Source organism: Mesoplodon mirus (assembly GCF_964341445.2).
Source record: "Mesoplodon mirus genome assembly, chromosome: 11".
Lineage (NCBI taxonomy): Eukaryota > Metazoa > Chordata > Mammalia > Artiodactyla > Ziphiidae > Mesoplodon > Mesoplodon mirus.
Window position 1 is genome coordinate 57,711,039 of NC_138987.1, and position 21,060 is coordinate 57,732,098.

Sequence of the window (21,060 nt, forward strand, 5' to 3'; positions counted from 1 at the left end):
TGTCCGGTAGGCCCCTGAAACATATGCCGACCATGAATTCAGAACATTCGATTAGAACAGAATTCTTGATCTTTTTTTGGTCTTAGGACCACTTTATACTCTTAAAAAGAGATAAAGAGCTTTTTTTTTATGAGAGTTGAATCTTTTAATATTTACCATATTTGAAATTAAAGCCAAGAAAAATCTTAAATATTTATTTTAAAATCACAATAATATACCCATTATACAATTACATAAATAACATTTTATGGGGAAAAACTGTATTTTCTGAGAAAAGAAATGGCATTGTTTGGCATTTTTGCAAATCTCTTTCATGTCTGGTTTGATAGAAGATACCTAGATTCTCTTACCTGCTTCTGTATTTAATGCATCGTGATATATTATTTTGGTTGAAGTATAGGACGAAAACCTGGCCTCACACAGATGTGTAGTTGGAAAAGGGAAAGGATTTCATGACCCTTGAAAGGGTCTTAGAGACCCCAGGGATCCCCGACTACACTTTGAGATCTGCTGCACTAGAACATAAATTCTTAGGTGAATATTTGATGACATTCACAAGAGGGACATTTATACACAGTTGATGTGCTGCTTGTAGTTCCCCTTTTTTAAAAAAAATTAATTTATTTATTTATTTATGTTTGGCTGTGTTGGGTCTTTGTTGCCGCACGTGGGCTTTCTCTAGTTGCGGAGAGCAGGGGCTACCCTTCGTTGCGGTGCACGGGCTTCTCATTGCGGTGGATTCTCTTGTTGCGGAGCATGGGCTCTAGGTGCACAGGCTTCAGTAGTTGCAGCATGCGGGCTCAGTAGTTGTGGCTCCCGGGCTCTAGAGCTCAGGCTCAGTATTTGTGGCACACGGGCTTAGTTGCTCTGTGGCATGTGGGATCTTCCTGGACCAGGGCTCGAACCCGTGTCCCCTGCATTAGCAGGCGGATTCTTAACCACTGCGCCACTGAGGAAGTCCTTGTAGTCCCTTTTTCTCCTCAAGAAGCATATCACAGTGCCAAGAAGAATGGCATCAAATGGATAACCTTAAATCTACTCTTCTCCATTTAATTCCTTCCAATAGTTACAAATTTATTTTCACCCAAACCCCAAACAAGGGCAGCACACTATGCTGAAACAACATGGGTGCCGACCTCTGTCACAGGCATTTCTACCAGGCGCCTGGAGGCCTTTCATCCCATTGAAAGGCAGCACCATATAACTGTGTCATTGATCTTCTGTCAGGAACCAGAGTTCCCACAGTATAGATATTCCGAGGTCAGTCAGCCCGTGCTTGTTACTGAGCACTTACTGTATGCTCACCAAGAACTAATGGGACAGCAAATTCAGTCTCTACTTAGTGTACGTTAAGTGGGTTAATGTTTCTATGTAGAGAAACCTTTGATGGGCTGATGCTAAGGGTAAAGTGTGTGTCAGGAGTTGATTCACTGCCCCTACTTTCCTGACCTCATGCAGAGTGGTATTCTATTTGTAGACGCTTAGCTTGCACTATGAACTTTGATTTAACTTAACCGGATCTCTTCAGGGAATATTTTCTTTCAATTTTAGAATACTGCATCTTCAATTTAGAAAAGTGGGGGACCATAGAAACGTATATGGACCCCCAAAATTTCCAGCCCATTTATCCATTTTGTTGTGTTTTCATCAAGTCATTCTGTTTATTGCTATACATTAATTCAGTGTATTTCAAAACAGTGTCTGTAATGTAAGTATTTTTCACTATTTTTAATTCTGTCCTCAGACCATATCTCCAAAGTTTTCTTCAAACTCCTTCATACGTAAACTTGGTAACGAAGTGGTTACAAGTATTAACTTACTATGAATTTTAAATCTGCTGCGTATAAAGTCCTCTCCTCTAAAAACAGAATATTCAGTAATAGTCGTATGTTACATGCTTAAGCTAGAATGAGGGTATTGGTCTTGTCAAAACTGGAGTTCATGGGATTTTACTTTCTCCCTGCATGTTACATTACTAAGGCCTTGGGAGGGGTACAGAAAGCATTGGGAAACACAAGGTGCTCTGAAAGGCAGAAAAGTGGGAGCCAGGTAACACAGGGAAGAAGTCATTCTCGTACCCAATAAGCTCCAAATCTAAAACAATGACTACATTATTGACTATCATATTGAAAAAATCAAAAGGAAGGACCAAAGTCTCCAACAGTAAGAAAATTCTTTGAGAATATATTTACCCAACAGAATGTTATAAAAGCAATAAAAGTGAGAATTAGGAAGACCGTGTTGCAACATGAATGGAGTCATGATAAATGAAAAATACGTGATAAGTGAAATGAGTCGTGATAAGTCAAGATAAGTGTAAAGCTAAAATATTATGTGGTCTGTGGTTTACAACTCTGACAAAATATATGTGCATTTGAAGAAAAAAAAAGAAAAGGAGGACATTAAAATAATAGTTGTATGCAAGGTGGTGAGACTGTGCATGTTTCTCTTGTATTTTTCACACTTTTAGCAATGTTCTATTGCTTTTACCATTTAAAATAAGAAAGCTTGCAGTATATGTCGACGTTTGAGAAGGCACATAATGTCAAATCAGGAATAATACTGTATTTTTTAAATATAATTATAACACGAGTGATTTTTTTTCTTTTTTTGGCCAACATCCCAAATGTGGCATATACATTCAAACGACTACTGACCCTTTAGGAGTCACCTGTGTGATATTTTCAATTGCTTAGAATAATTTTTTAACTGCATGTTTGAACAATATGAATTGGGTAGTTCTGGCAACAAAGATGTGAACATTTCCTCTTCATTTAAGAGGAAAATAAGAAGACTTTCCTGCATCATGTGGAGTGGTCAGGGGACATCAAGGTAGTGTTGTCCTCAGATGCAGAATTTAGCCAAGGCTGGTGCTTGTGGCTTCTTGGACATGCCATATTCAAGGATAATGATAAAGGCATTTTCTTTTTATTATTTCTTTTTTCTTACCCCCTGCCTTCCCCTCTTTAGGTTTTCACTGGAATTTTCACAGCGGAAATGTTCCTGAAGCTCATAGCCATGGATCCCTACTATTATTTCCAAGAAGGTTGGAACATTTTTGATGGATTTATTGTCTCCCTCAGTTTAATGGAACTGAGTCTAGCAGACGTGGAGGGGCTTTCGGTGCTGCGATCTTTCCGATTGGTATTCCATATTTCTCCAATTTCTTTTTATATTTCCTACCTTGCAGCTACTAGAAAGAGTTTTGCATAAGTTAATCTGATGATTTTTAAAAATCCTTAGCTATATTTCAGTTGGCTGTTTATTGGCTTAGCAACTAAAATATTGAAAACTTTTCTGCTAACTACCTAATATAGAAGGTAGTTGTTAAAATCAGTCAACAAACAGAAATCAATTTTATGAAGTTCCTCAGAAAATAATGGTTAATCGAAAAGACGAAGAAGAAGGATTCCCAAGGGCTATTCTGAGGTCAAATTTGGATTTGCTAGTGAGCCTCTTTCTTTATCTGAACATCTCCCTGAAATGGCAAGAATTTCTCCTTTTTCAAAGATGGCTCTACTCATTTCTTCTATCATGGTGACCCCTTCCAAAATGTGAGAATAAAATAATGTTTTTTAAAGTTATATTGAAATTAGTAGTTGAACATCCATCATTAGCTAAGAAAGATTTTTCAAATGTATTTGAAGAAGTTAGCGTTCAAATTACTAAAATGCCTCTGAAAGAATAGTTAACGATACCCTTGAAGTAGCTTCCCATGTGCATAGGCATAAGTGATGTCCTGATTAAGTCCCTTGAGAAGCTGAGTTATGGGGATATCCCACTCAGACAAAGCATCAGACAAAGCATCTCCTTATTGGGAAGATACCTAAGCACTTGCAACTGAAAGGATTTCAGGATATTCATCATATCTAAGAAATAGAATTGGATTAGAGTGAAACTGTTTATAAAACAGAAATCTCATTGAATCCAAGTCACAAATATTTGTCAAGTTTCTGGAACCTCTGCTTACTGGTCTTTGGTTAGGATCCAGCCCACAGTATACTTTTTGAGAATAGTTCTTATTATCTAGAAGATAAGATGAAGAATTAAGAGATAGAAGCCTTACCACTAATATTCTTGATAAATTAAAAGCCAGTCAGAATAGGGAAAAAATATGAGAGACCCAGAGTATGCACAGAGCAACATCTGGTAAATCTTGGAACTCTCAGATAAGATTCAAGTTTTCTTTTTTTTTTTTTTTAGACTTATTGAGGTTTATTTTTATATCAAAGGATAGTACAAATATTTACCGTACACCATTAACCTAAATACAATAAGTTTAACCTTCTAAAAGTACAACTGCTTGCTCAGAGATAGATCTGCAGATAGTTTTGCCACGTAATGCCAAATTGCCCTCCTCAAGGGTTACATCAAATTACAGTCCCACTAACAATGTATGAAGACTCAAGTTTTCAATAGAAAAAAAAAGTCCTAATCAGTGCTGTTGCCTTCTACCAGAATTCTTATTATATCATGTGTCAGTTATTAACTTAAGATATGATGATGATCTCTGTTCATGGGCTTCATGCATTATAATTCTCAGGCTATTAGCCAAGACCTTGTAATCATTCATTACAGAATACAGAAATCTTGTGATTGACAGATACCAAAAGTTCTGTCCTCTGAATTAAAATAAGATATTTGACATATTGGAACTTCCCCTACTTGGAGGTTGTGGTTTTCCTCCAAGTTATTCCAAGCATGTCACAAAGTTTCATATCAGCGATTGATGATTTATTGGCAAGCAAAAAGAGAGGTATGTAGAATTTTTAAATGCTTGCTTTTTTGAAGAGACAGTTGATTTATTTTCACCGTCCTTACCCAACTGACCTTTTGTTTCACTACAAGTCACATTTTCCTTGATATGACCCTTGAGAAGTCAGGGGAAAATCAGTGGGAAAAGGATTATTTCAGGTATGGATTTTTAAAAGGTAGATTGACCCAGAGACTAATTCAGGGGACTAGAGGTATTATTCTTGGTTCTTAGTTCTAAATCTTTCACTTCCTATGCAGTTAATCTGCTTTCCTTCATCTTTGCCTCAGTGTCTCTCATTTTTGTCTAAGATACTGTTAGAAAGTCCTGGGGATTTCCCAAGGGTGCTCAATAAATGTTAAGATGATCTTAGTAATTTCATATGTTTTTATTGTAGCCATGTGGTAAGAATAAATGAATTGAGTTTCACTTGGGTTTTGTTTGGGTTTTTTTTTTTTTTTCCATAGCTCCGAGTCTTCAAACTGGCCAAATCCTGGCCCACCCTGAACATGCTGATCAAGATTATTGGAAATTCAGTGGGTGCCCTGGGCAACCTGACCCTGGTGCTGGCCATTATTGTTTTCATCTTTGCTGTGGTGGGAATGCAACTCTTTGGAAAGAGCTACAAAGAGTGTGTCTGCAAGATCAACCAGGACTGTGAACTTCCTCGCTGGCACATGCATGACTTTTTTCATTCTTTCCTCATTGTCTTTCGAGTGTTGTGCGGGGAGTGGATCGAGACCATGTGGGACTGCATGGAGGTGGCCGGCCAGGCCATGTGCCTCATTGTCTTCATGATGGTCATGGTTATTGGCAACTTGGTGGTTAGTACTAACTTGTAGACCTTTTTGTTCTTTGCTCTGAACATCTTACCCTTGACCCAGAAGCCCAATCTGCTTAGTCCTTCTACTACCTTCCATGTCTGTGTTGGTCTTTATTCTTTCTTGGCTCAAGAACCCTAAGGTACAAATGAAGGAAAGGAGACTGCTGTTTTCAGAGTCCTACTAGGTCATGAGCCCCATAATCTGTCAATCTTCTTTCATAGTTGTGGAAACAAAACTCAGCAAAGTTAAGACATTTTTCCGAAGTCACACAGCCCATAAGAGTCAGGGCTTATATTAGATCCTTGACTTCAAGGTCTATGCTTTTTCTGCTACAAAAAAAATAGAATTTCCCGACCTTGACAATATTGATCTTTTGGGCCAGTTAATTATTTGTTGTGGAACTTTCCTGTATGTTGTAGGGTGTTTATAGTATCCTGGCCTCTACTCTTTACTGTCCAGTAGTGACTCCCATCCCAAGTTGTGAAAACCAAACATGTCTTCAGACATTGCCCACTGTCCTCAGGGGTCAAAATTGCCCTCCATTGAGAATCATGGATCTAAACCATCCCAGGATTTTATCTAATTTGTATAAATTGCAAATCACTTTCTTGCTTTACTCTGATCTGTCTGCCTGCTGTCTTTTGCCTCTGTATATAGAACATTCCCCAACAGAGACTTCACACCTTGTTTCTCAAAGTGTCATCTGAGGACTAGCAGCAATGAGATCGTTTGAGAGTGTCCTAGAGATGTAGAACCTCAGACCCCTCCCCAGAACTACTCAATTAGCATCTGCATTTTTAACAAGATCCCTAGGTGATTCACATGCATGCTAAAGTTTGAGAAGCACCCATCTTTCAGATCAGGCCAAAGCCCACTTGCAAGTGTAGAGCAAGGAGGGCTGGAAGAAGGCATACTCAGATGACCCCTTATAAGTGCATCCATAGTAGGTCTCTTCCTTTTTCTGCCATAGAGAAGCATATGCCAGTAGAGGGTTCCTACTCACCAACCTCTGAACTAGCCATGCTCCCCCATTCTTTCATTGGACCTATAAAAATAGACACTGTAATGTTTCTTAATCACTCCCATTCTCCAAGCCCAGCCAACGTCCCCTCCATCCTTATCCCTCTGGTCTTTCCACTCCTTCAGTGAATACAGCTACTGCCTACTGGTCTGTAGTGAGATCAACATTACCAGCCCTGACCTCCTACCGTTTCTCTAGCCTCCTTTTCTCAGTTGTCTCAGGGACATCTCCCCATGACTGGCTGTAGATACCTGAGCACATGACAGAATCCACTGTTATTTCTGCCTCTGATGACACCTTTCCCAGTTCCCCTTGGCTCAGTCCTTCTGCCCATGTAGTCTCTAGTAACCTATAAGTCTTTCTGATTTTTCTTTCCACTCCTAGTAAATATCTGATGTCTTTCATATGTCTGTCTTCTTAGCATTTCTATACCTGCATCTTTCTTCATAGTATTTCTGAGATCTGCCCCTTCCTTTCCATTTCTACATCCCATCTATTATTTCTAAAAGTGTGAGGAAGACCACCTTCATCACAATCACCTGAGTCTCACTCATTAAAAAAAGCCAAGTCCCAGGCCTTACATCAGATCTACTGAATCAGAATCTTTCAGGTGAGGCCAAGGAAATGCTTGTTTTTAACAAGCATCCCACCCCAGGAGATTCTTCTGCATGCGGAGGTTTGAGGTTACTATAGCCTAATCCAGACCCTCATCAATTCATGCAAGCAACAGCCTCCTAATTCCTAGTCCCCCATAACGCCCCCCCACCCCCGACCCTTGTATGTAGCTAGTAGGAATGACTTTCTCAAATCTCTGTCATCATCTGTGACTCCTTTGCTCAAGGACCAGTAGTGAATCCAGTTAAATAAAATTCAAATCTTTCAGCCTGGCCTTCAAAGCCTTCTGCAACTGACCCCCATTTTACCGACCATATTCCTTTGTAATTCTGCAAATGGCCGCAGTCATCCTAATACATATAGTTCATATATTGTTTCCATCTCTCCCACTCTGCACATATGATTATCTCCACCGAGAAACTATGCCTTATTCTTCTTCAGAAGTGTGACAAAGTAAGGGCCAAGTGTAAATCAAGAAGTGAACATCTCTCCCACTTTTCAAAAGTAAATCTTAATAAAAATAATTAATTTAATGCCCAATGTGGTGAAATAGGGGAAAAAGCAACATAAATAAAGCTCGTTTCTGATGGCTTGACACTTCGATATATGATAGAACACAAAAGTCACCATCACTGTCTTGCTAGAGCTACTTAATTTTGATAAATGTTAGGAAAACAAAGAAAATTAATTCTTAAAATAGGGTGACATCAAATATATTTCAGTTCCACCTTCTAGATTTGTGGTAGGAGAGTCTGGCTCTCCAAGCCTAATTTTTCTCTAACCTGGGTCCTCCAGGACATCTGCTGTGCATGAACACATGGCATCTATGCATTCTTTGATCCTCCCCAATAATCCATGCCCACCTTTTTGTTTTTATTTTTGGGGAATTTTCTCCCAAAATGGATACAGCCTTTGCTTTCTTGGATTATAAGAAAAGCAGTATGTTTTGAAGTACATATATATGTATATAACACTACAGAAGAACCAAGAAAAGGGGTACTAAACTCCTTGTATGACAACCAAAACCAAACAAAATGCCCACCTGGTGACATTTAAAACACTACGTGGGTCAAATGAAACACAACAGAAACTCTTGAGTCTTTCACATAAGTCTGTGGGCTCCCAGTTTGCAACTCTAGTTTAGTGGATGCCTTTACCCGATACCCTTCTACATTCACTCTCCTTTTTCCTAATGCTCCTGGTCCAGGTGCTGAACCTGTTTCTGGCCTTGCTCCTGAGCTCCTTCAGTGCTGACAACTTGGCAGCCACAGATGATGACGGGGAAATGAACAACCTACAAATCTCAGTGATCCGGATCAAGAAGGGCGTGGCTTGGATCAAACTGAAAGTGCGCGCCTTCATGCAGGCCCACTTCAAGCAGCGCGAGGCCGATGAGGTGAAACCTCTGGACGAGCTGTACGAAAAGAAGGCCAACTGTATCGCCAACCACACTGGCGCCGACATCCACCGGAACGGTGACCTCCAGAAGAATGGCAACGGCACGACCAGCGGCATCGGCAGCAGCGTGGAGAAGTACATCATCGATGAGGACCACATGTCCTTCATCAACAACCCCAACCTGACCGTGAGGGTGCCCATCGCGGTAGGCGAGTCTGATTTTGAGAACCTCAACACCGAGGACGTTAGCAGCGAGTCGGATCCTGAAGGCAGCAAAGATGTAAGGTCCTAGCCTAGAAACCGGTCTTGATCCTGTGTGAGAACAAACAGCTCTGTCAGCCCCAAGGCATTGGTTCAGCTGTGGGTCTGGCAGAGAGAGGCTGGCAGAGCCCACTCTCAACTTTGAGAACCCACCCTACCCACCCCCCATCATTATTCTAGATGAGCCAGATTCCTGAGGTGTTCCCACATCTGTCTCCATTGCTTCTGGATCATCTGGATCCAGAGGCTGGAGAAAACCGTCCAGTACTTCCCTGCCATTAATCTGTCTGAGCTGTATTACTGAGACCAATCTATAGCCCACCTTCTGCTTAGGGTAGCTCACTGTCATCTGTGAGTGGGCTTTAATGTTGTACCCCATCCTGACAGAAGTTTTGAGGGCGCTGTGGTAATTATTTGCCTGTGATGAACTGGATGATCATGGATTTGTAGCCGGTACATCATCTGTACCAAGGGAGCGTAGTAGTCAGTGTAGAGTGGACATGTTGCTGCAGTGTTGCTTCTCTCCCTTTTCCTTGTATATCTAGAAACTGGATGACACTAGCTCCTCTGAAGGCAGCACCATTGATATCAAACCAGAAGTAGAAGAAGTCCCTGTGGAACAGCCTGAGGAATACTTGGATCCAGATGCCTGTTTCACAGAAGGTGAAAGGGGGCCAGGAGAGGGGGTGGCATATAGCACTTGCACTGCTCACAGACACACCTCTGCCAGGGTCAGTGGTTGGCTGGGGAGGGGGGCTCAGTGGCTATCTTCAGGAACTTTGTTCCCCGCCTCATCATTCTGAGGGAGGTTGATACCGTTTTCCCTATTTGATTCTTAGCTATCACAAGTTTTTACTCTCAGGCTTTTCTTTGTCCTTTTTTCTTGACATCAGCCCCAAATTTCCATTAGAAAGGCCTCTTCTGTCATGGCTGTGTCTGCCTCTTGACTACCCTTTTCTCCTCCCTCTCACTGCTTCTTTATAGGACATCTTCCCAACGCCAGAGGGCCTTGCCCTGGTAGCCTGGCAGCATAGACTCAGCCCTGCCACCCTCTCCACTTCTGAGTCAGACCTTCTGATTCAGCCACTGAACTCCTGGCTGTGTGGTGGGGCAGCACCTGGTGGGGCCTGGGAGAAGGAGGAGAGGGCACATCTGGGCGGGGCACGTCCCACAGTCTGACCTGCCTCTCCCGCTGGTGCCAGGTTGTGTCCAGAGGTTCAAGTGCTGCCAGGTCAACATTGAGGAAGGGCTGGGCAAGTCTTGGTGGATCCTGCGGAAAACCTGCTTTCTCATCGTGGAGCACAATTGGTTTGAGACCTTCATCATCTTCATGATTCTGCTCAGCAGTGGCGCCCTGGTGAGGTCCGGGGGAAAGAACCCTGGGGGATTGGCTGGGGAAGGGGAAGAGCAGGAAAGACTGGGTGGGCCCAAGCCCAGTTTCTCTGAGAACACAGCCTGACTGTAGACCCAAGAATAATGATCTACTAAAGTGCTTCGAGCTGGTGTTTTGAGCCTTTGGGATTAGAATTCAAACTTGTCCAAATCTTCATCTTTAGACTCAGCACGATCCCTCTGAAGCCTAGGACCCCCTTTTCATCAGGAAGAGAATACAGATTACCAAGTATCTTCACTGCTTAGTTTGCCCCATTCAAAACAACTTTCTAAAATGAACTTCCCTTTCTCGCCTAATACCCTGAATCACTAGTTCTTGACTTTTCAGTTGCCCAGGATAGGAGGGAGGTGGTACCCCTCCACCCCCTCTCCCCTCATACGCTGCTGGACTTGGAGAACCCGTGGCCTTAGCAGATATTAAGAGTCAGATCTCGGGTACAAAGGTCATTTATATTCACGTGGTTGTAAGTGCTTCTCATTAATCAGTGAGGCACACAGGGCACTGAACACACAGGTTCCTCCCCTACTAGGACTAATTATCTTGGTGTTTACTTTCATTTTTTAGCAGGATTATAACTGAGGAGATCTGGACAGGGTCTGCTGTGAGGGAGCTGCTTCCTAGTTGAGTAGATTCGAAGACAGCAGGGACTAGAGACACAGCACATTTTCCTTCTTTTAATTAAGGGAAAAGTAAAGAATGCTGGATTTTGAAATGCTTTTAAAGAAGGTGGGCACATTCATAGAGGTGTGGAATTAGAGCCTAATCTGGAAGCAAAAAATAACAAGAGAGAAGCCCCAAATATAGTGTTAAAGATCCCCCAGTGACTTGAGGAGTTTCTCTGACTTGTGAGGTAGGAGAATAGGAGAAACCGAGACAGGAAGGGACATGAGGTGAAGAAGAGCCCGAGCGCGAAGAGGACGGTGAGCAGTGGGGAGTGCGGGTGGTGAGGAATGCAGGAAAGCATCAGGACTAGGGCAGGAGGCAAAAAAGCCTCCATCCCTAGTGAAGGGGAGCCAGACCATCCTGCCTGCCCCTGGGCCGTTTATTGCACCAACAGGCATTCACTCAGCACCTCCTGAGGCCTGTGGAGGCCCAAAGATGACAGCGCAGGCCCTGCCCTTGAGAAAGGGAGGATCAGACTGAGGCCAGGGATTGAGGAAGGTCTTTTATTATTGTTGTCATCATTATTCTTCAAATATAGTAAATGAAAACCTACAATAAGAGAGGACATGCCTCACCCTTTGATTCTTCTCTTCCCCCGTCTCTACAAAAAAGAGTAGAAGCAGCAGTGAAACAAATGTATTGAACTTTCTTTACTGCTACCTGTGACAGTCTTTATTTGTCAAAGGTGAATAAAACGGGGGAGACTGGGCTCAGGACATGAAGACCCTGTGCAGTAGTAGCATGAGACTCAAGTCAAGTGAAGCCACAGCTAAAATGTCCAAGAAAAGACTAGAATGTGGTGGTGAGGAGATTTCAGAGGGGGATCAGAGCCCCCAGTGACAGGATGATCAGCCTCAGACAGCTCACATATGTTGGGTTCTAGGATGGATCTCTACAGGTGGAGCTAAGGGGAAACGTAACGTGGAAGCTATAGCTTTTCCACTGAGCGGAGAGGATTTATTTGTACCAGACCCTGAGGACTGTGGACCCATGATTTCTGTCCCCACTGCCCAGCAGTGAACCTGGATGTCCGTGTACCTCCATTTTGGAAGAAGAGTCTGCGGGCAGCCTGACTCTGTCCTTCCTTCTGGAACTGTTCAGAGCAGGCTCCACCACCACAGGGCACAGGACCTTTTGTCCACCTCCAGTTTTTTTTCTTCCATGCTTCAGGGATTTCCTCCCCCAGCACAGAGCTTCTGCAGTCCACTGCGCTGCACGCACGAGTGCTCAGACCTTCACATGACAAAGGCTCATCCCCTCATTTGGGAGCTCCAGAGAAAGAAAGGAGTGTTGAGATTCTCTTCACCTGGTGTCTTCCAGTCCTGTAACTCTCCACCTGTGTCTGTGGTGTCAGGGGCTGAAGGGAGAAAAAATTTTGTCCTATAAATATATAAAGTGTTAACAAGGATGTGGGGAAATTGGACCCCTCATCTACTGCTGGTGGGAATGTAAACTGGTCCGGCCTCTTTGGAAAACAGTTTGGCAATTCCTCAAAAAAATTAAACTTGGGTTACCAATGACCCAGCCATTCCACTCCTAGGTATATACCCAAGGGGAATAAAAACACGTCCACATGAAAACTTGTACACAAATGTTCATAGCAGCATTATTCACAATAGCCAAAAAGTAAAAACAACACAAATGTCCATCAAGTGATGAAGGATAAACAAAATGTTGGTATAGCCACAACTGGAACATTATTCATCAATAAAAAGAAAAATGAAGTGCTGAGGGCTGCTGCGATATGGATGAACTTTGACAATATTATTCTAAGTTAAAGAAGCCAGCTGCAAAGGACTGCATATTATATGATTCCATTTATACGAAATGTCCAGAAGGAGTAGACCTGTGGAGATAGAAGATAGATGAGTGGTTGCCAGGACTAGGGGGAGATCGGGAGACTAGAGGGTGACAGCTCTCTAGCTGTGTGGAGTTTCTTTGGGGGGTAATGAAAATATTCTAAAATTGTGGTGATGGATGTACGACTCTGAATTGTATTAATAGCTATGGCATTGTACACTTTAAATAGCTGAATTGTGAGGTATGTGAATTACATCTCAAGAACACTTTTTTAAAGAGAAAAGCCATGTGTAGCAAGGGATAGAGAGAAAGAGACAGGGAGCTGGTGACGGGCCACCGCAGGTGGGAGGGCTGCCGAGGGGGGCAGTACCTCCGTGTTGCTTGTTTCCCTTTAGGCACTATAGGCAGCTGCTGCCTCTCTTCCAGGCCTTCGAGGACATCTACATTGAGCAGAGAAAGACCATTCGCACCATCCTGGAGTACGCTGACAAAGTCTTCACCTATATCTTCATCCTGGAGATGTTGCTCAAGTGGATAGCCTATGGCTTCGTCAAGTTCTTCACCAATGCCTGGTGCTGGCTGGACTTCCTCATCGTGGCTGTACGTGTCCTGCTTTCTACTTCCCACCCATGCCAGCAGGAAAGCAAAAACAGGGACTGTCCTTCCTCTGATGGCTGGAATTGCCTGGGGCCCAGGGTGTAGGACAAGATGTAGATGGAGCACTACAGCTCCTTTTGGAGCACTCAGATCGTAACTTTGGGAAGGGACTCTGAAGTCCTGCATTTGCTCCAGGGACTAACTCAGCAGCTCTTTACTCTGGTGGTTTGGCCTATAAGTTTCAGAGATTAGGATTGGGAAGAAACATTGGTGTCAGAGCCTTGTTATTAGGCTGGGAACAGGAAGATTCTATCCCCAAGCCAGTGTGATGTCCTCCTCCTGCTGCCAGGAGAGGGCTTAGAGGACGAGGTGGGTGCTGCTGGGACAGAGGCGGTGGTGGGATATAAGTAGACTCTCCTGCTGACCGTTCCCGGGGACACTCCCATCCACCTCGAGTCTTCATACCAGACTCATCTGAACAAGTCAGACTGTCAGGGCGAGGAGGAGTCACCCCGAAACAAACCCCCCCTCTTCCCACACATTGCCATTTCCACAGAGGTGATCAAACTCTTAACAAATCCTTTCTCCTCCAGGTTTTGAGACCATCTCCACAGCTCGGCGGCCTTCACCTGCCATGTTATTTTTCAGGGTGGAAGCTGCATCACCTGAAACTATTTCTCACCCCACCACAACTTGTTCCTTACTGGGTTTTCTAACCAAGATGAGTGTTTCTTATTCTGCCTAATCACTAAAGCTTTTTTTCTTTCAGCCAAATCAGCATTTGAATGGGAATGAATGGGAATTTCAGGAGCAGGGCCTATGGAAACTTCACTTCCTTCTGAGGGCTGAGAAGTGCCGAGAAAGTGGAGTGTTTGGCGGCTGGGTTGATACATTTAGAATATGGGTTTCATTGGCTGTATGGTGAACTACGTGTAGAGTGCCTCCAGGATCTAGCATAGAGCAGCAAGGAAGTAACAGGCACCTGGCGTTCTGCTCTGTTCATGCACTCCTTTCCCAACACAGCATCTGCAACTTCCATGGTTTAATGACTCCTTCCAGGAGCTGTCACTATGCTCCTATCTACATTCCCCATTTCAAAAAGCAAGCCTTTGGGAAGATCCCTAAATGAAGTGAAGAGGTCACTGTCTGCCGTCCGAGTGAACCGGAGAGGTACCGCCCCAGAGTTGCCAGCAAGAGAGCCTCCTAGCCAGAGGTTTCAGCAACCTTGGATGGAAGGGACTCTACCTCCCACAGATGGAAAGCTTGAGTTCTAGGAGCTAAGGAATGGGCTTGGGATAAGGCCCAGAGTACTAAAGTGACACTGGGCCAGCTTTCTTTCTACAGAACAGGGGAAGTGCTCTGGAGTCTTCGTTTCACTGTAACTCCTCAGGACCACTTAGAATCAGGTGGGACACCCGTGGGAATCCTAGAAGCCCCTCATCTTCTGGACCTTCCAAGAACTCGGATAGATACATCCACTTCCACACTTCCAACAGCCCTAGGAAAGCTGTGATTCAGAAACAGATCTTCCCTACCATGACCTGCCTCCTGTTCACCCTAACCTCTACTACTCTATTCCTCTTCTCTCTGGGGTGGGCAACCCCAGAATTTGTGAGTATCAATCAAGTATCCCACATTCCTCTGGTACCCAAATAAGCTGCTAAAAGCATTAACGATTCTGCATGTCACCATTTATTTATTTAGCAAATATTTTTAGTACTTTTTATACTAGGTGGCAGGGAAACAAAAAACATGAGAAAGGCATGTAGCCAACTGACAATAATCCTTAAATCCCCCTAGCTTTGGGGAGTTGCTGGATTCTTACATTGCCATGAGACCTGACACTGGCTCCTGAGAATACCTCTGGACCAGTAACTAGTAGACAGACATAAATGAAATACCATTCTCCGTGTGGAATTGTCCCAGAAGCCATAGGGAGTCACGGGACAGGCAGGCATAGTCCCGGCCCCTGGGAAGCTCACACTGGCTTGCAGGGCCACTCTGACCTGATTCCAGGCTATGGAAATCCAGCATTCCGGGAACAGGGCTTTCCCAGGACCTTCTGTTTTCTCTGGGAGAGAGCAGTGCATTTATTCTTCATGTCTCATGTCTATTGAGCATCCGCAACACAAAGCCTCCTGCCAGGTATTGTGGGGGGATACAGAGAGTAGAAGACAAGGTCACTTCTCTCAAAGGACTGAAAAGATGGGACACGTACACAAATAACCAGTGTGAAGCAGAGTGTGCTGGGGGCGGGGGGAGCCCCAGTCCATGCCGTGGCTGCACTGTTGGCCACTTTTGAGTTGTGGGTGGAGAATAAGGCTTAGACTGATGCCTGGACATGTGGAACTGTCAGTGTTTGCTGTCCTTTTGGACAAAGTGTCTAATGCCTTTGGCATTTTAGAACATCCAGCAGGTGTAAATTTTAGGTCCTAATTTTGGAGCATCTCTGAGACTCTCTTCCTCCCATTTCATCCACCGGTGACTTGATGTCTGAATCTGTTGCTCATCACCATGTTTGTTTCCCTAATGGATTTTCATTCTTCTTTGTTGCCCTTTATAGCTGCTCAGAGCACTTTTTAGGATCATGGGGATGATCTAGACAACTTCCAAGGTTAACTCTGTGTTTATAAGCCAGGTGAATTCCCAAACAGAGACAACATTTTCTTTTGCCCAGGTCCTTGGCTGAACTGGAGATCTTGTCCTGGAAAAGAATTTTGTCATCTTTTCCCAGGGAAATTTACCACATCAGATCCGGAGATTAGCCACATATCGGTTCCAGGGATGGGAAATTGCAGAGACCATTCACCTCATCCTGAATTCAGACTACTGAAACCATTCTCCATTTGAAAATGTTCACATCATTTTGAAAAAGCCACCCAGTGTCTCTCCCTTTTTTTCAATGCCTGAAGCCACAGATACCCTGGATTTTGACTTCCCCTCAACTCCTTTTTTTTTTTTTTCAGGTTTGATTCTTTCCTTAATTCTAAACAATGTTCTGATTATGTCCAGTGAGAGTTTAACATGGAGACTCAGCAGATTATAAAATTGCTCCTAACTGTTTAGGAATAACCCAGATAGGATGCTTGCTGATCCTGTCTTGGGTGATCTTGGCCAGATTGGTGAGTTGAGCAGCAGACTATCTCTCAGCACCATTTAGAGCCAGCCTCTGAATGGGCATCTGTACCTCCTCCACCCTTCCCCCCACTTTAGGTAGGCCTATTTATTATCAGATAAATTACGCACCGCCCCCCGCCCCGAGAAGAACTTGGGTTGTCTTGTCTTGTATGAAACTTAGTTTTTTGCAGTCTTTACCTGGCATAGTTTCACAGGATGAAGTTGACTCAGGTATTTTGAACTCATGTATTTGGTTGAGGTAACTTACTTTCAGATGTACCTATAGATTCTTTGGGGTTAAGAGTTGGCTGCACTTGGCAATAGTAGGCAAAAGACACCTCCATGTAGAGTCTTACTGTTAATGATGGACGCAGGGAAAATGATTGGTTTGTACTACTGTGTTCTAGATAAGGATTTTGAGGCCCTTGTTTTGAACAACTTGACCTCTGAGCCATCTACCCTTCAAAGAGCATGAGTAGCCTAATAGGGCAGCATTTAATTCCAGATTTGCTTTGGATACTGCCCAGGACTCTAGAGAAGAGACCTACACTAATGGGTTATGAAGACAGGCATAGTTGAAGGTTCACAACCCTTTTAAAAACCGAAACCTTCGAGCCTGCTCACCCATGACCCTCACTAGGTCATTGACCTGCTACTTCTACCCCTGCCAGCCTGCTGCTTAATTACAAATATCTTCAGTTAAAGCAACTTTTTTTTTTTTTTTACAGTTCAGAGATACAGAATCAAAGAAGTAAATCCCTCAGCTAGAGATAAAAAGCAACAAATGAAACTAAGTTATGGATTGTTGCTTTAAAATACCAGCTTAGGCCAAGCCGATCTGTAATCACCACTTCCCAGTAGAGGGAATTTAAGAATTGTTGATGGAAACATCTTAACCGATCCCAGAATTTGTGGTGCAATATAAAGGAAAGACTGCTCTAAGAAAGCCAGAGCCCCAACATTCTAACTAAAGGTATTTCAGGTCTGGTGCCCCCTGAAGAGCTACATATCTCTCTCCGGTTAGGCCCAGGCAGCCCTAGGTATAGTTAAGGGTCGGTGTGGTAACTGTTCTGAGACCTCTGGTAGAATAAGGTGAGTTTGCCAGTGGAAGAGCAGGAAAGAATTTGACTGTGACTCTAGGCCTAGAGACCAGACTACTTCTCCCCAGCATGGCAACATATTCAACCCCAAATTGTTCAGATACCGTAATCCTCTATTGAGATTTTGCCATCCAACCTGCCAGTGAGGGAGGTGACCTATCCATGGGAGAAAGAGCTCTGGCCTGGGAATCAGGCATGTGAGCCTTTAATCCTGGCTCCAGAACTGTCAATGTGACACTGGGCAAAATTCTTGTGTATGGGTCTCAATTTCCTCATCTATAAATAAAGAATTATTCCAAGAACCCTTCCAGCTGTTACTCTGATGATGAGAGTAATAGAAGATTGTCCTGGAAAGGACAGACCTGAGGCCAGTTCTTTTGGGGCTGTTCTGGAGAGAGAGAATGGGGATTATAAGGGAAAATATGGATTCAGTTGTCCAGACCCACCCAAGGTCTCATGGCCATGAAGGAGTCATGGTTATAGTTAAAAGATGGAAGGATTGTTGCAGTTAAAAGTGAGAGAATCACTTAAGTGAGTTCCCATGGAGCCAAACCTCCATCCAGAAGTTTCTTCTTTTGGTCCTTTTCTTGTTGCGAACTGCAAAGTCAGCTGTGGTACTTACTGAATACGTTTCCTTGTTGATGTAGTAACGCATCCAATTTTCAAATGGTCTCTTGTCAACCAGGAGTAAGAGAGCTTGTCCCTGTTGGAAATCCATGGTGAATGAGCTGAGGAGGGGGCAGCCTGTGTGGAGTGTGTGTATTTATCTGTATTCTTTTCCATAGGTACCATTAAATTTGTCTGGCTTAATTTAATGGGAACTTCTGGGACCTGCAGAGACTATAAAGGGCGAGGGTAAGGTTTTTGTCATCTGTTCAGGCTCCTCTCCTTCCAATGGAACTTCCTCATTCTCCCTCTCCCTTCAGCCTCTTCCCTTTGCCAACTTGTATGTCTGTTCTACTGCCCTCTCTCCACGTTCTCTTCCCTTTGTGTTTTTTCTTCTGCCTCTCAACCACCTTTCCTTCCAGGTCGTTTGAGTCCAAGTTGAAGTAGGCAGCTGGTGTTACCCACTTCCTCTTCCTGGGGGCGGGGGCCCAATCTGTATAATCAGTGCTAGGGGCTTTATTCTAACACTCTGGAACCTCTGTTTTCTTTTTTTTTTTTTTTTTTCTTTTGTTTCCTTTTTTTGTTTTTGTTTTTCTCTTCTGTTTCCGTGTAGGTCTCTTTAGTCAGCCTTATAGCTAATGCCCTGGGCTACTCGGAACTAGGTGCCATAAAGTCCCTTAGGACCCTAAGAGCTTTGAGACCCTTAAGAGCCTTGTCACGATTTGAAGGGATGAGGGTAAGATACTGAGAGCAGCTGATCCTTCTGCATGCCAGTGGAAACCGTCTAAGCATGCTAGAACTGATCACGTGGTGGAAAGATCATTCCCACACGAACTCTGGATGCAGCTGCTGACTTGACCCTCCACTCTTTCTCCCCCGCACCTGCCCCAAGGGCAGTCGCGTTTAGCTGCCTCATCACATTAATACTGGCCCCACCCCCAACGACATGCCATCGCAGATCATGTTAACATTGGCTATTCTCATCTGGCCTGGCTTACCTGTAGCACTTGGGGCGGCTTTCTGGGCTGTTGATTTAATAGGGAGAATCACCAGGTGCAAAGAAGGGGAATTGTCACCCACAGACCCCCTGAAAAGCAGAGGCCGCAGGCAGGGAGAGTGCAGTGTAGGGGCGTCAGCCAGGTGAGGACTGCGGCCTTGGAGTCACTGAGAAAGCGGCTGAGAAGGGGCTTGAAGACGGGATGGCAGGCCTGGAACTGGGGATGGAGCGGAATTCGGCATGGCCCTGGGGAAAGAGATGCTTTTCTTTCTGTTCTGATTCCTCTCATTGCACCTTGTTGTTCTCAGCCCAGTCCCGTAAGGACTGGCAGCCTCTGTCTGATAGCAAAGCTTTCCTCCTCACCCCCCACCCCTCTGCCCACGCTATATGGTCCCCTGTCCTAACACTGTCAAAATGACAACCGGGTACGACGCTAGATGACTATCAGCTAGTGCTCCTGAAATTTCTCAACACCTGCTCTTCCTGCTTTGGCGACAACTCCACCCAAATCCAAACAGTGCAAGGTGCTGCCGCCCTGCCAACTATAGAAACAAGGCTCCCTCGTTTGGTGCCTTTTTGCCATCTCTCTTGATTTAAAAAAATTGTGTGTGTGTGCACATGTGCGTGCGCGAGCGTGTGCGCACACACACACACCCACACAGACATGCAAGTCCGTAAAATCAAATGGACCACTGGCTTTTGGTGGTAATGGTTGTCCTACGGTAATCAGAGAGGTCTGTTATACTTAACGAGACCAAGAAAACTCATTTTAATTCAGATGTTGAATACATGCAGGAGAGCAAACCAGAGGATACGTTTTTAAACGTGCAAATATCAGAATGTAGGAGTAAAAATTAAACTGTTGTGGTAGTCCACGTGAAGCAAGACTGCTCAGAGAAGCTAGGTACCAGGACAGTGCTGCTTCATTCAGTCCTCATCTGTGGGTTCCTGGCCACTGTTTCATGAAGCCACCCACATCTGTACAGGAAGATGAAAGTTTCACTGGGACTTGGGAATTTTATTATTTTAGTTTATCCAGACAAATGCTTTCTGCAAGAAATTTGCATTTCTCCTGTAGCACAGTCACAGTTTGGTTTACTAAATATAAGCTTTCTGCAACCCACCTGAAACCATCTGCAGGATGGTTTCAAACCAGCAGCATAAATTTATTTTAATTTAAGAAACAAAACTTGGGATTCTAAGTCTTTCTCCCACAGGTAGGAGAGGTTTCAGAATGTGTGCAGTCAGGTCATTGTTATGCTCGAGCTAAATGTAAGGGGAAATACATTGCAGAGGGCTCAGTGTTTTAGGGGGCCATGGTGTCACTGAAAACAGGATTAAAATGCTCTTCCCTCCCACCTTCCCACTTTTTTCAGAAAGGGTTAGTTAAATTTTTAAAATAAGTCATACTAGTTTTGTTATAAAGTTGATAATCCGTTTTGGTGACTGAAAACTGAAGACAATAATAGCAACATTGTACCTAAACTCAGTAGCCTGTGATCCTCCACATGCCCCAGGAGGGGTCCTGGAACTCCTAAAAGGAGACTGGTAATACCCAAAGAAAGCCCCCAAAAAGATGCCCAACTGACACTGCTACTGACTTTCTCCATCTGGGTGCCCATGACTGCTGGTCCCAACCTGTGGCAGAGGCAGTCCTCCCTGACCAGCTGCCGCCAGTTGGCTCACGAGGAAATTACGTGAATTGTCTGAACACAGGAGTGCTTCTGGTGGCCACACCTCTTCCCTTTAGCTCCTCCTTCTTTCCTCACCTTTCCGGGACTCGCAGTTTCCATTCCCTCAAAACTTTTACTTGTCAACTTTCAAGTAGTTGAGGAGCCCAGGGGTCCGGAATGGGCGACCAGAAGAGCAGACACTTTTATTTGAAAAGAATTAGTAAAGGTTTTTTCAAGTGAGA

At 44.0% G+C, this 21,060-nt stretch overlaps 1 protein-coding gene across 1 annotated transcript in view; it reads left to right on the forward strand.

Moving 5' to 3' along the window:
- Positions 1-21,060, forward strand: part of SCN8A (sodium voltage-gated channel alpha subunit 8) — a gene marked incomplete at its 3' end in the record, with an annotated part of 182,904 nt that overhangs the window by 146,447 nt on the left and 15,397 nt on the right. The window contains exons 15-21 of the mRNA XM_082635167.1: positions 2,971-3,144; positions 5,221-5,577; positions 8,421-8,891; positions 9,418-9,535; positions 10,075-10,229; positions 13,155-13,328; positions 18,762-18,884. Coding sequence (XP_082491293.1) covers positions 2,971-3,144; positions 5,221-5,577; positions 8,421-8,891; positions 9,418-9,535; positions 10,075-10,229; positions 13,155-13,328; positions 18,762-18,884 — 1,572 coding nt within the window. The remainder of the gene's footprint in view (positions 1-2,970; positions 3,145-5,220; positions 5,578-8,420; positions 8,892-9,417; positions 9,536-10,074; positions 10,230-13,154; positions 13,329-18,761; positions 18,885-21,060) is intronic.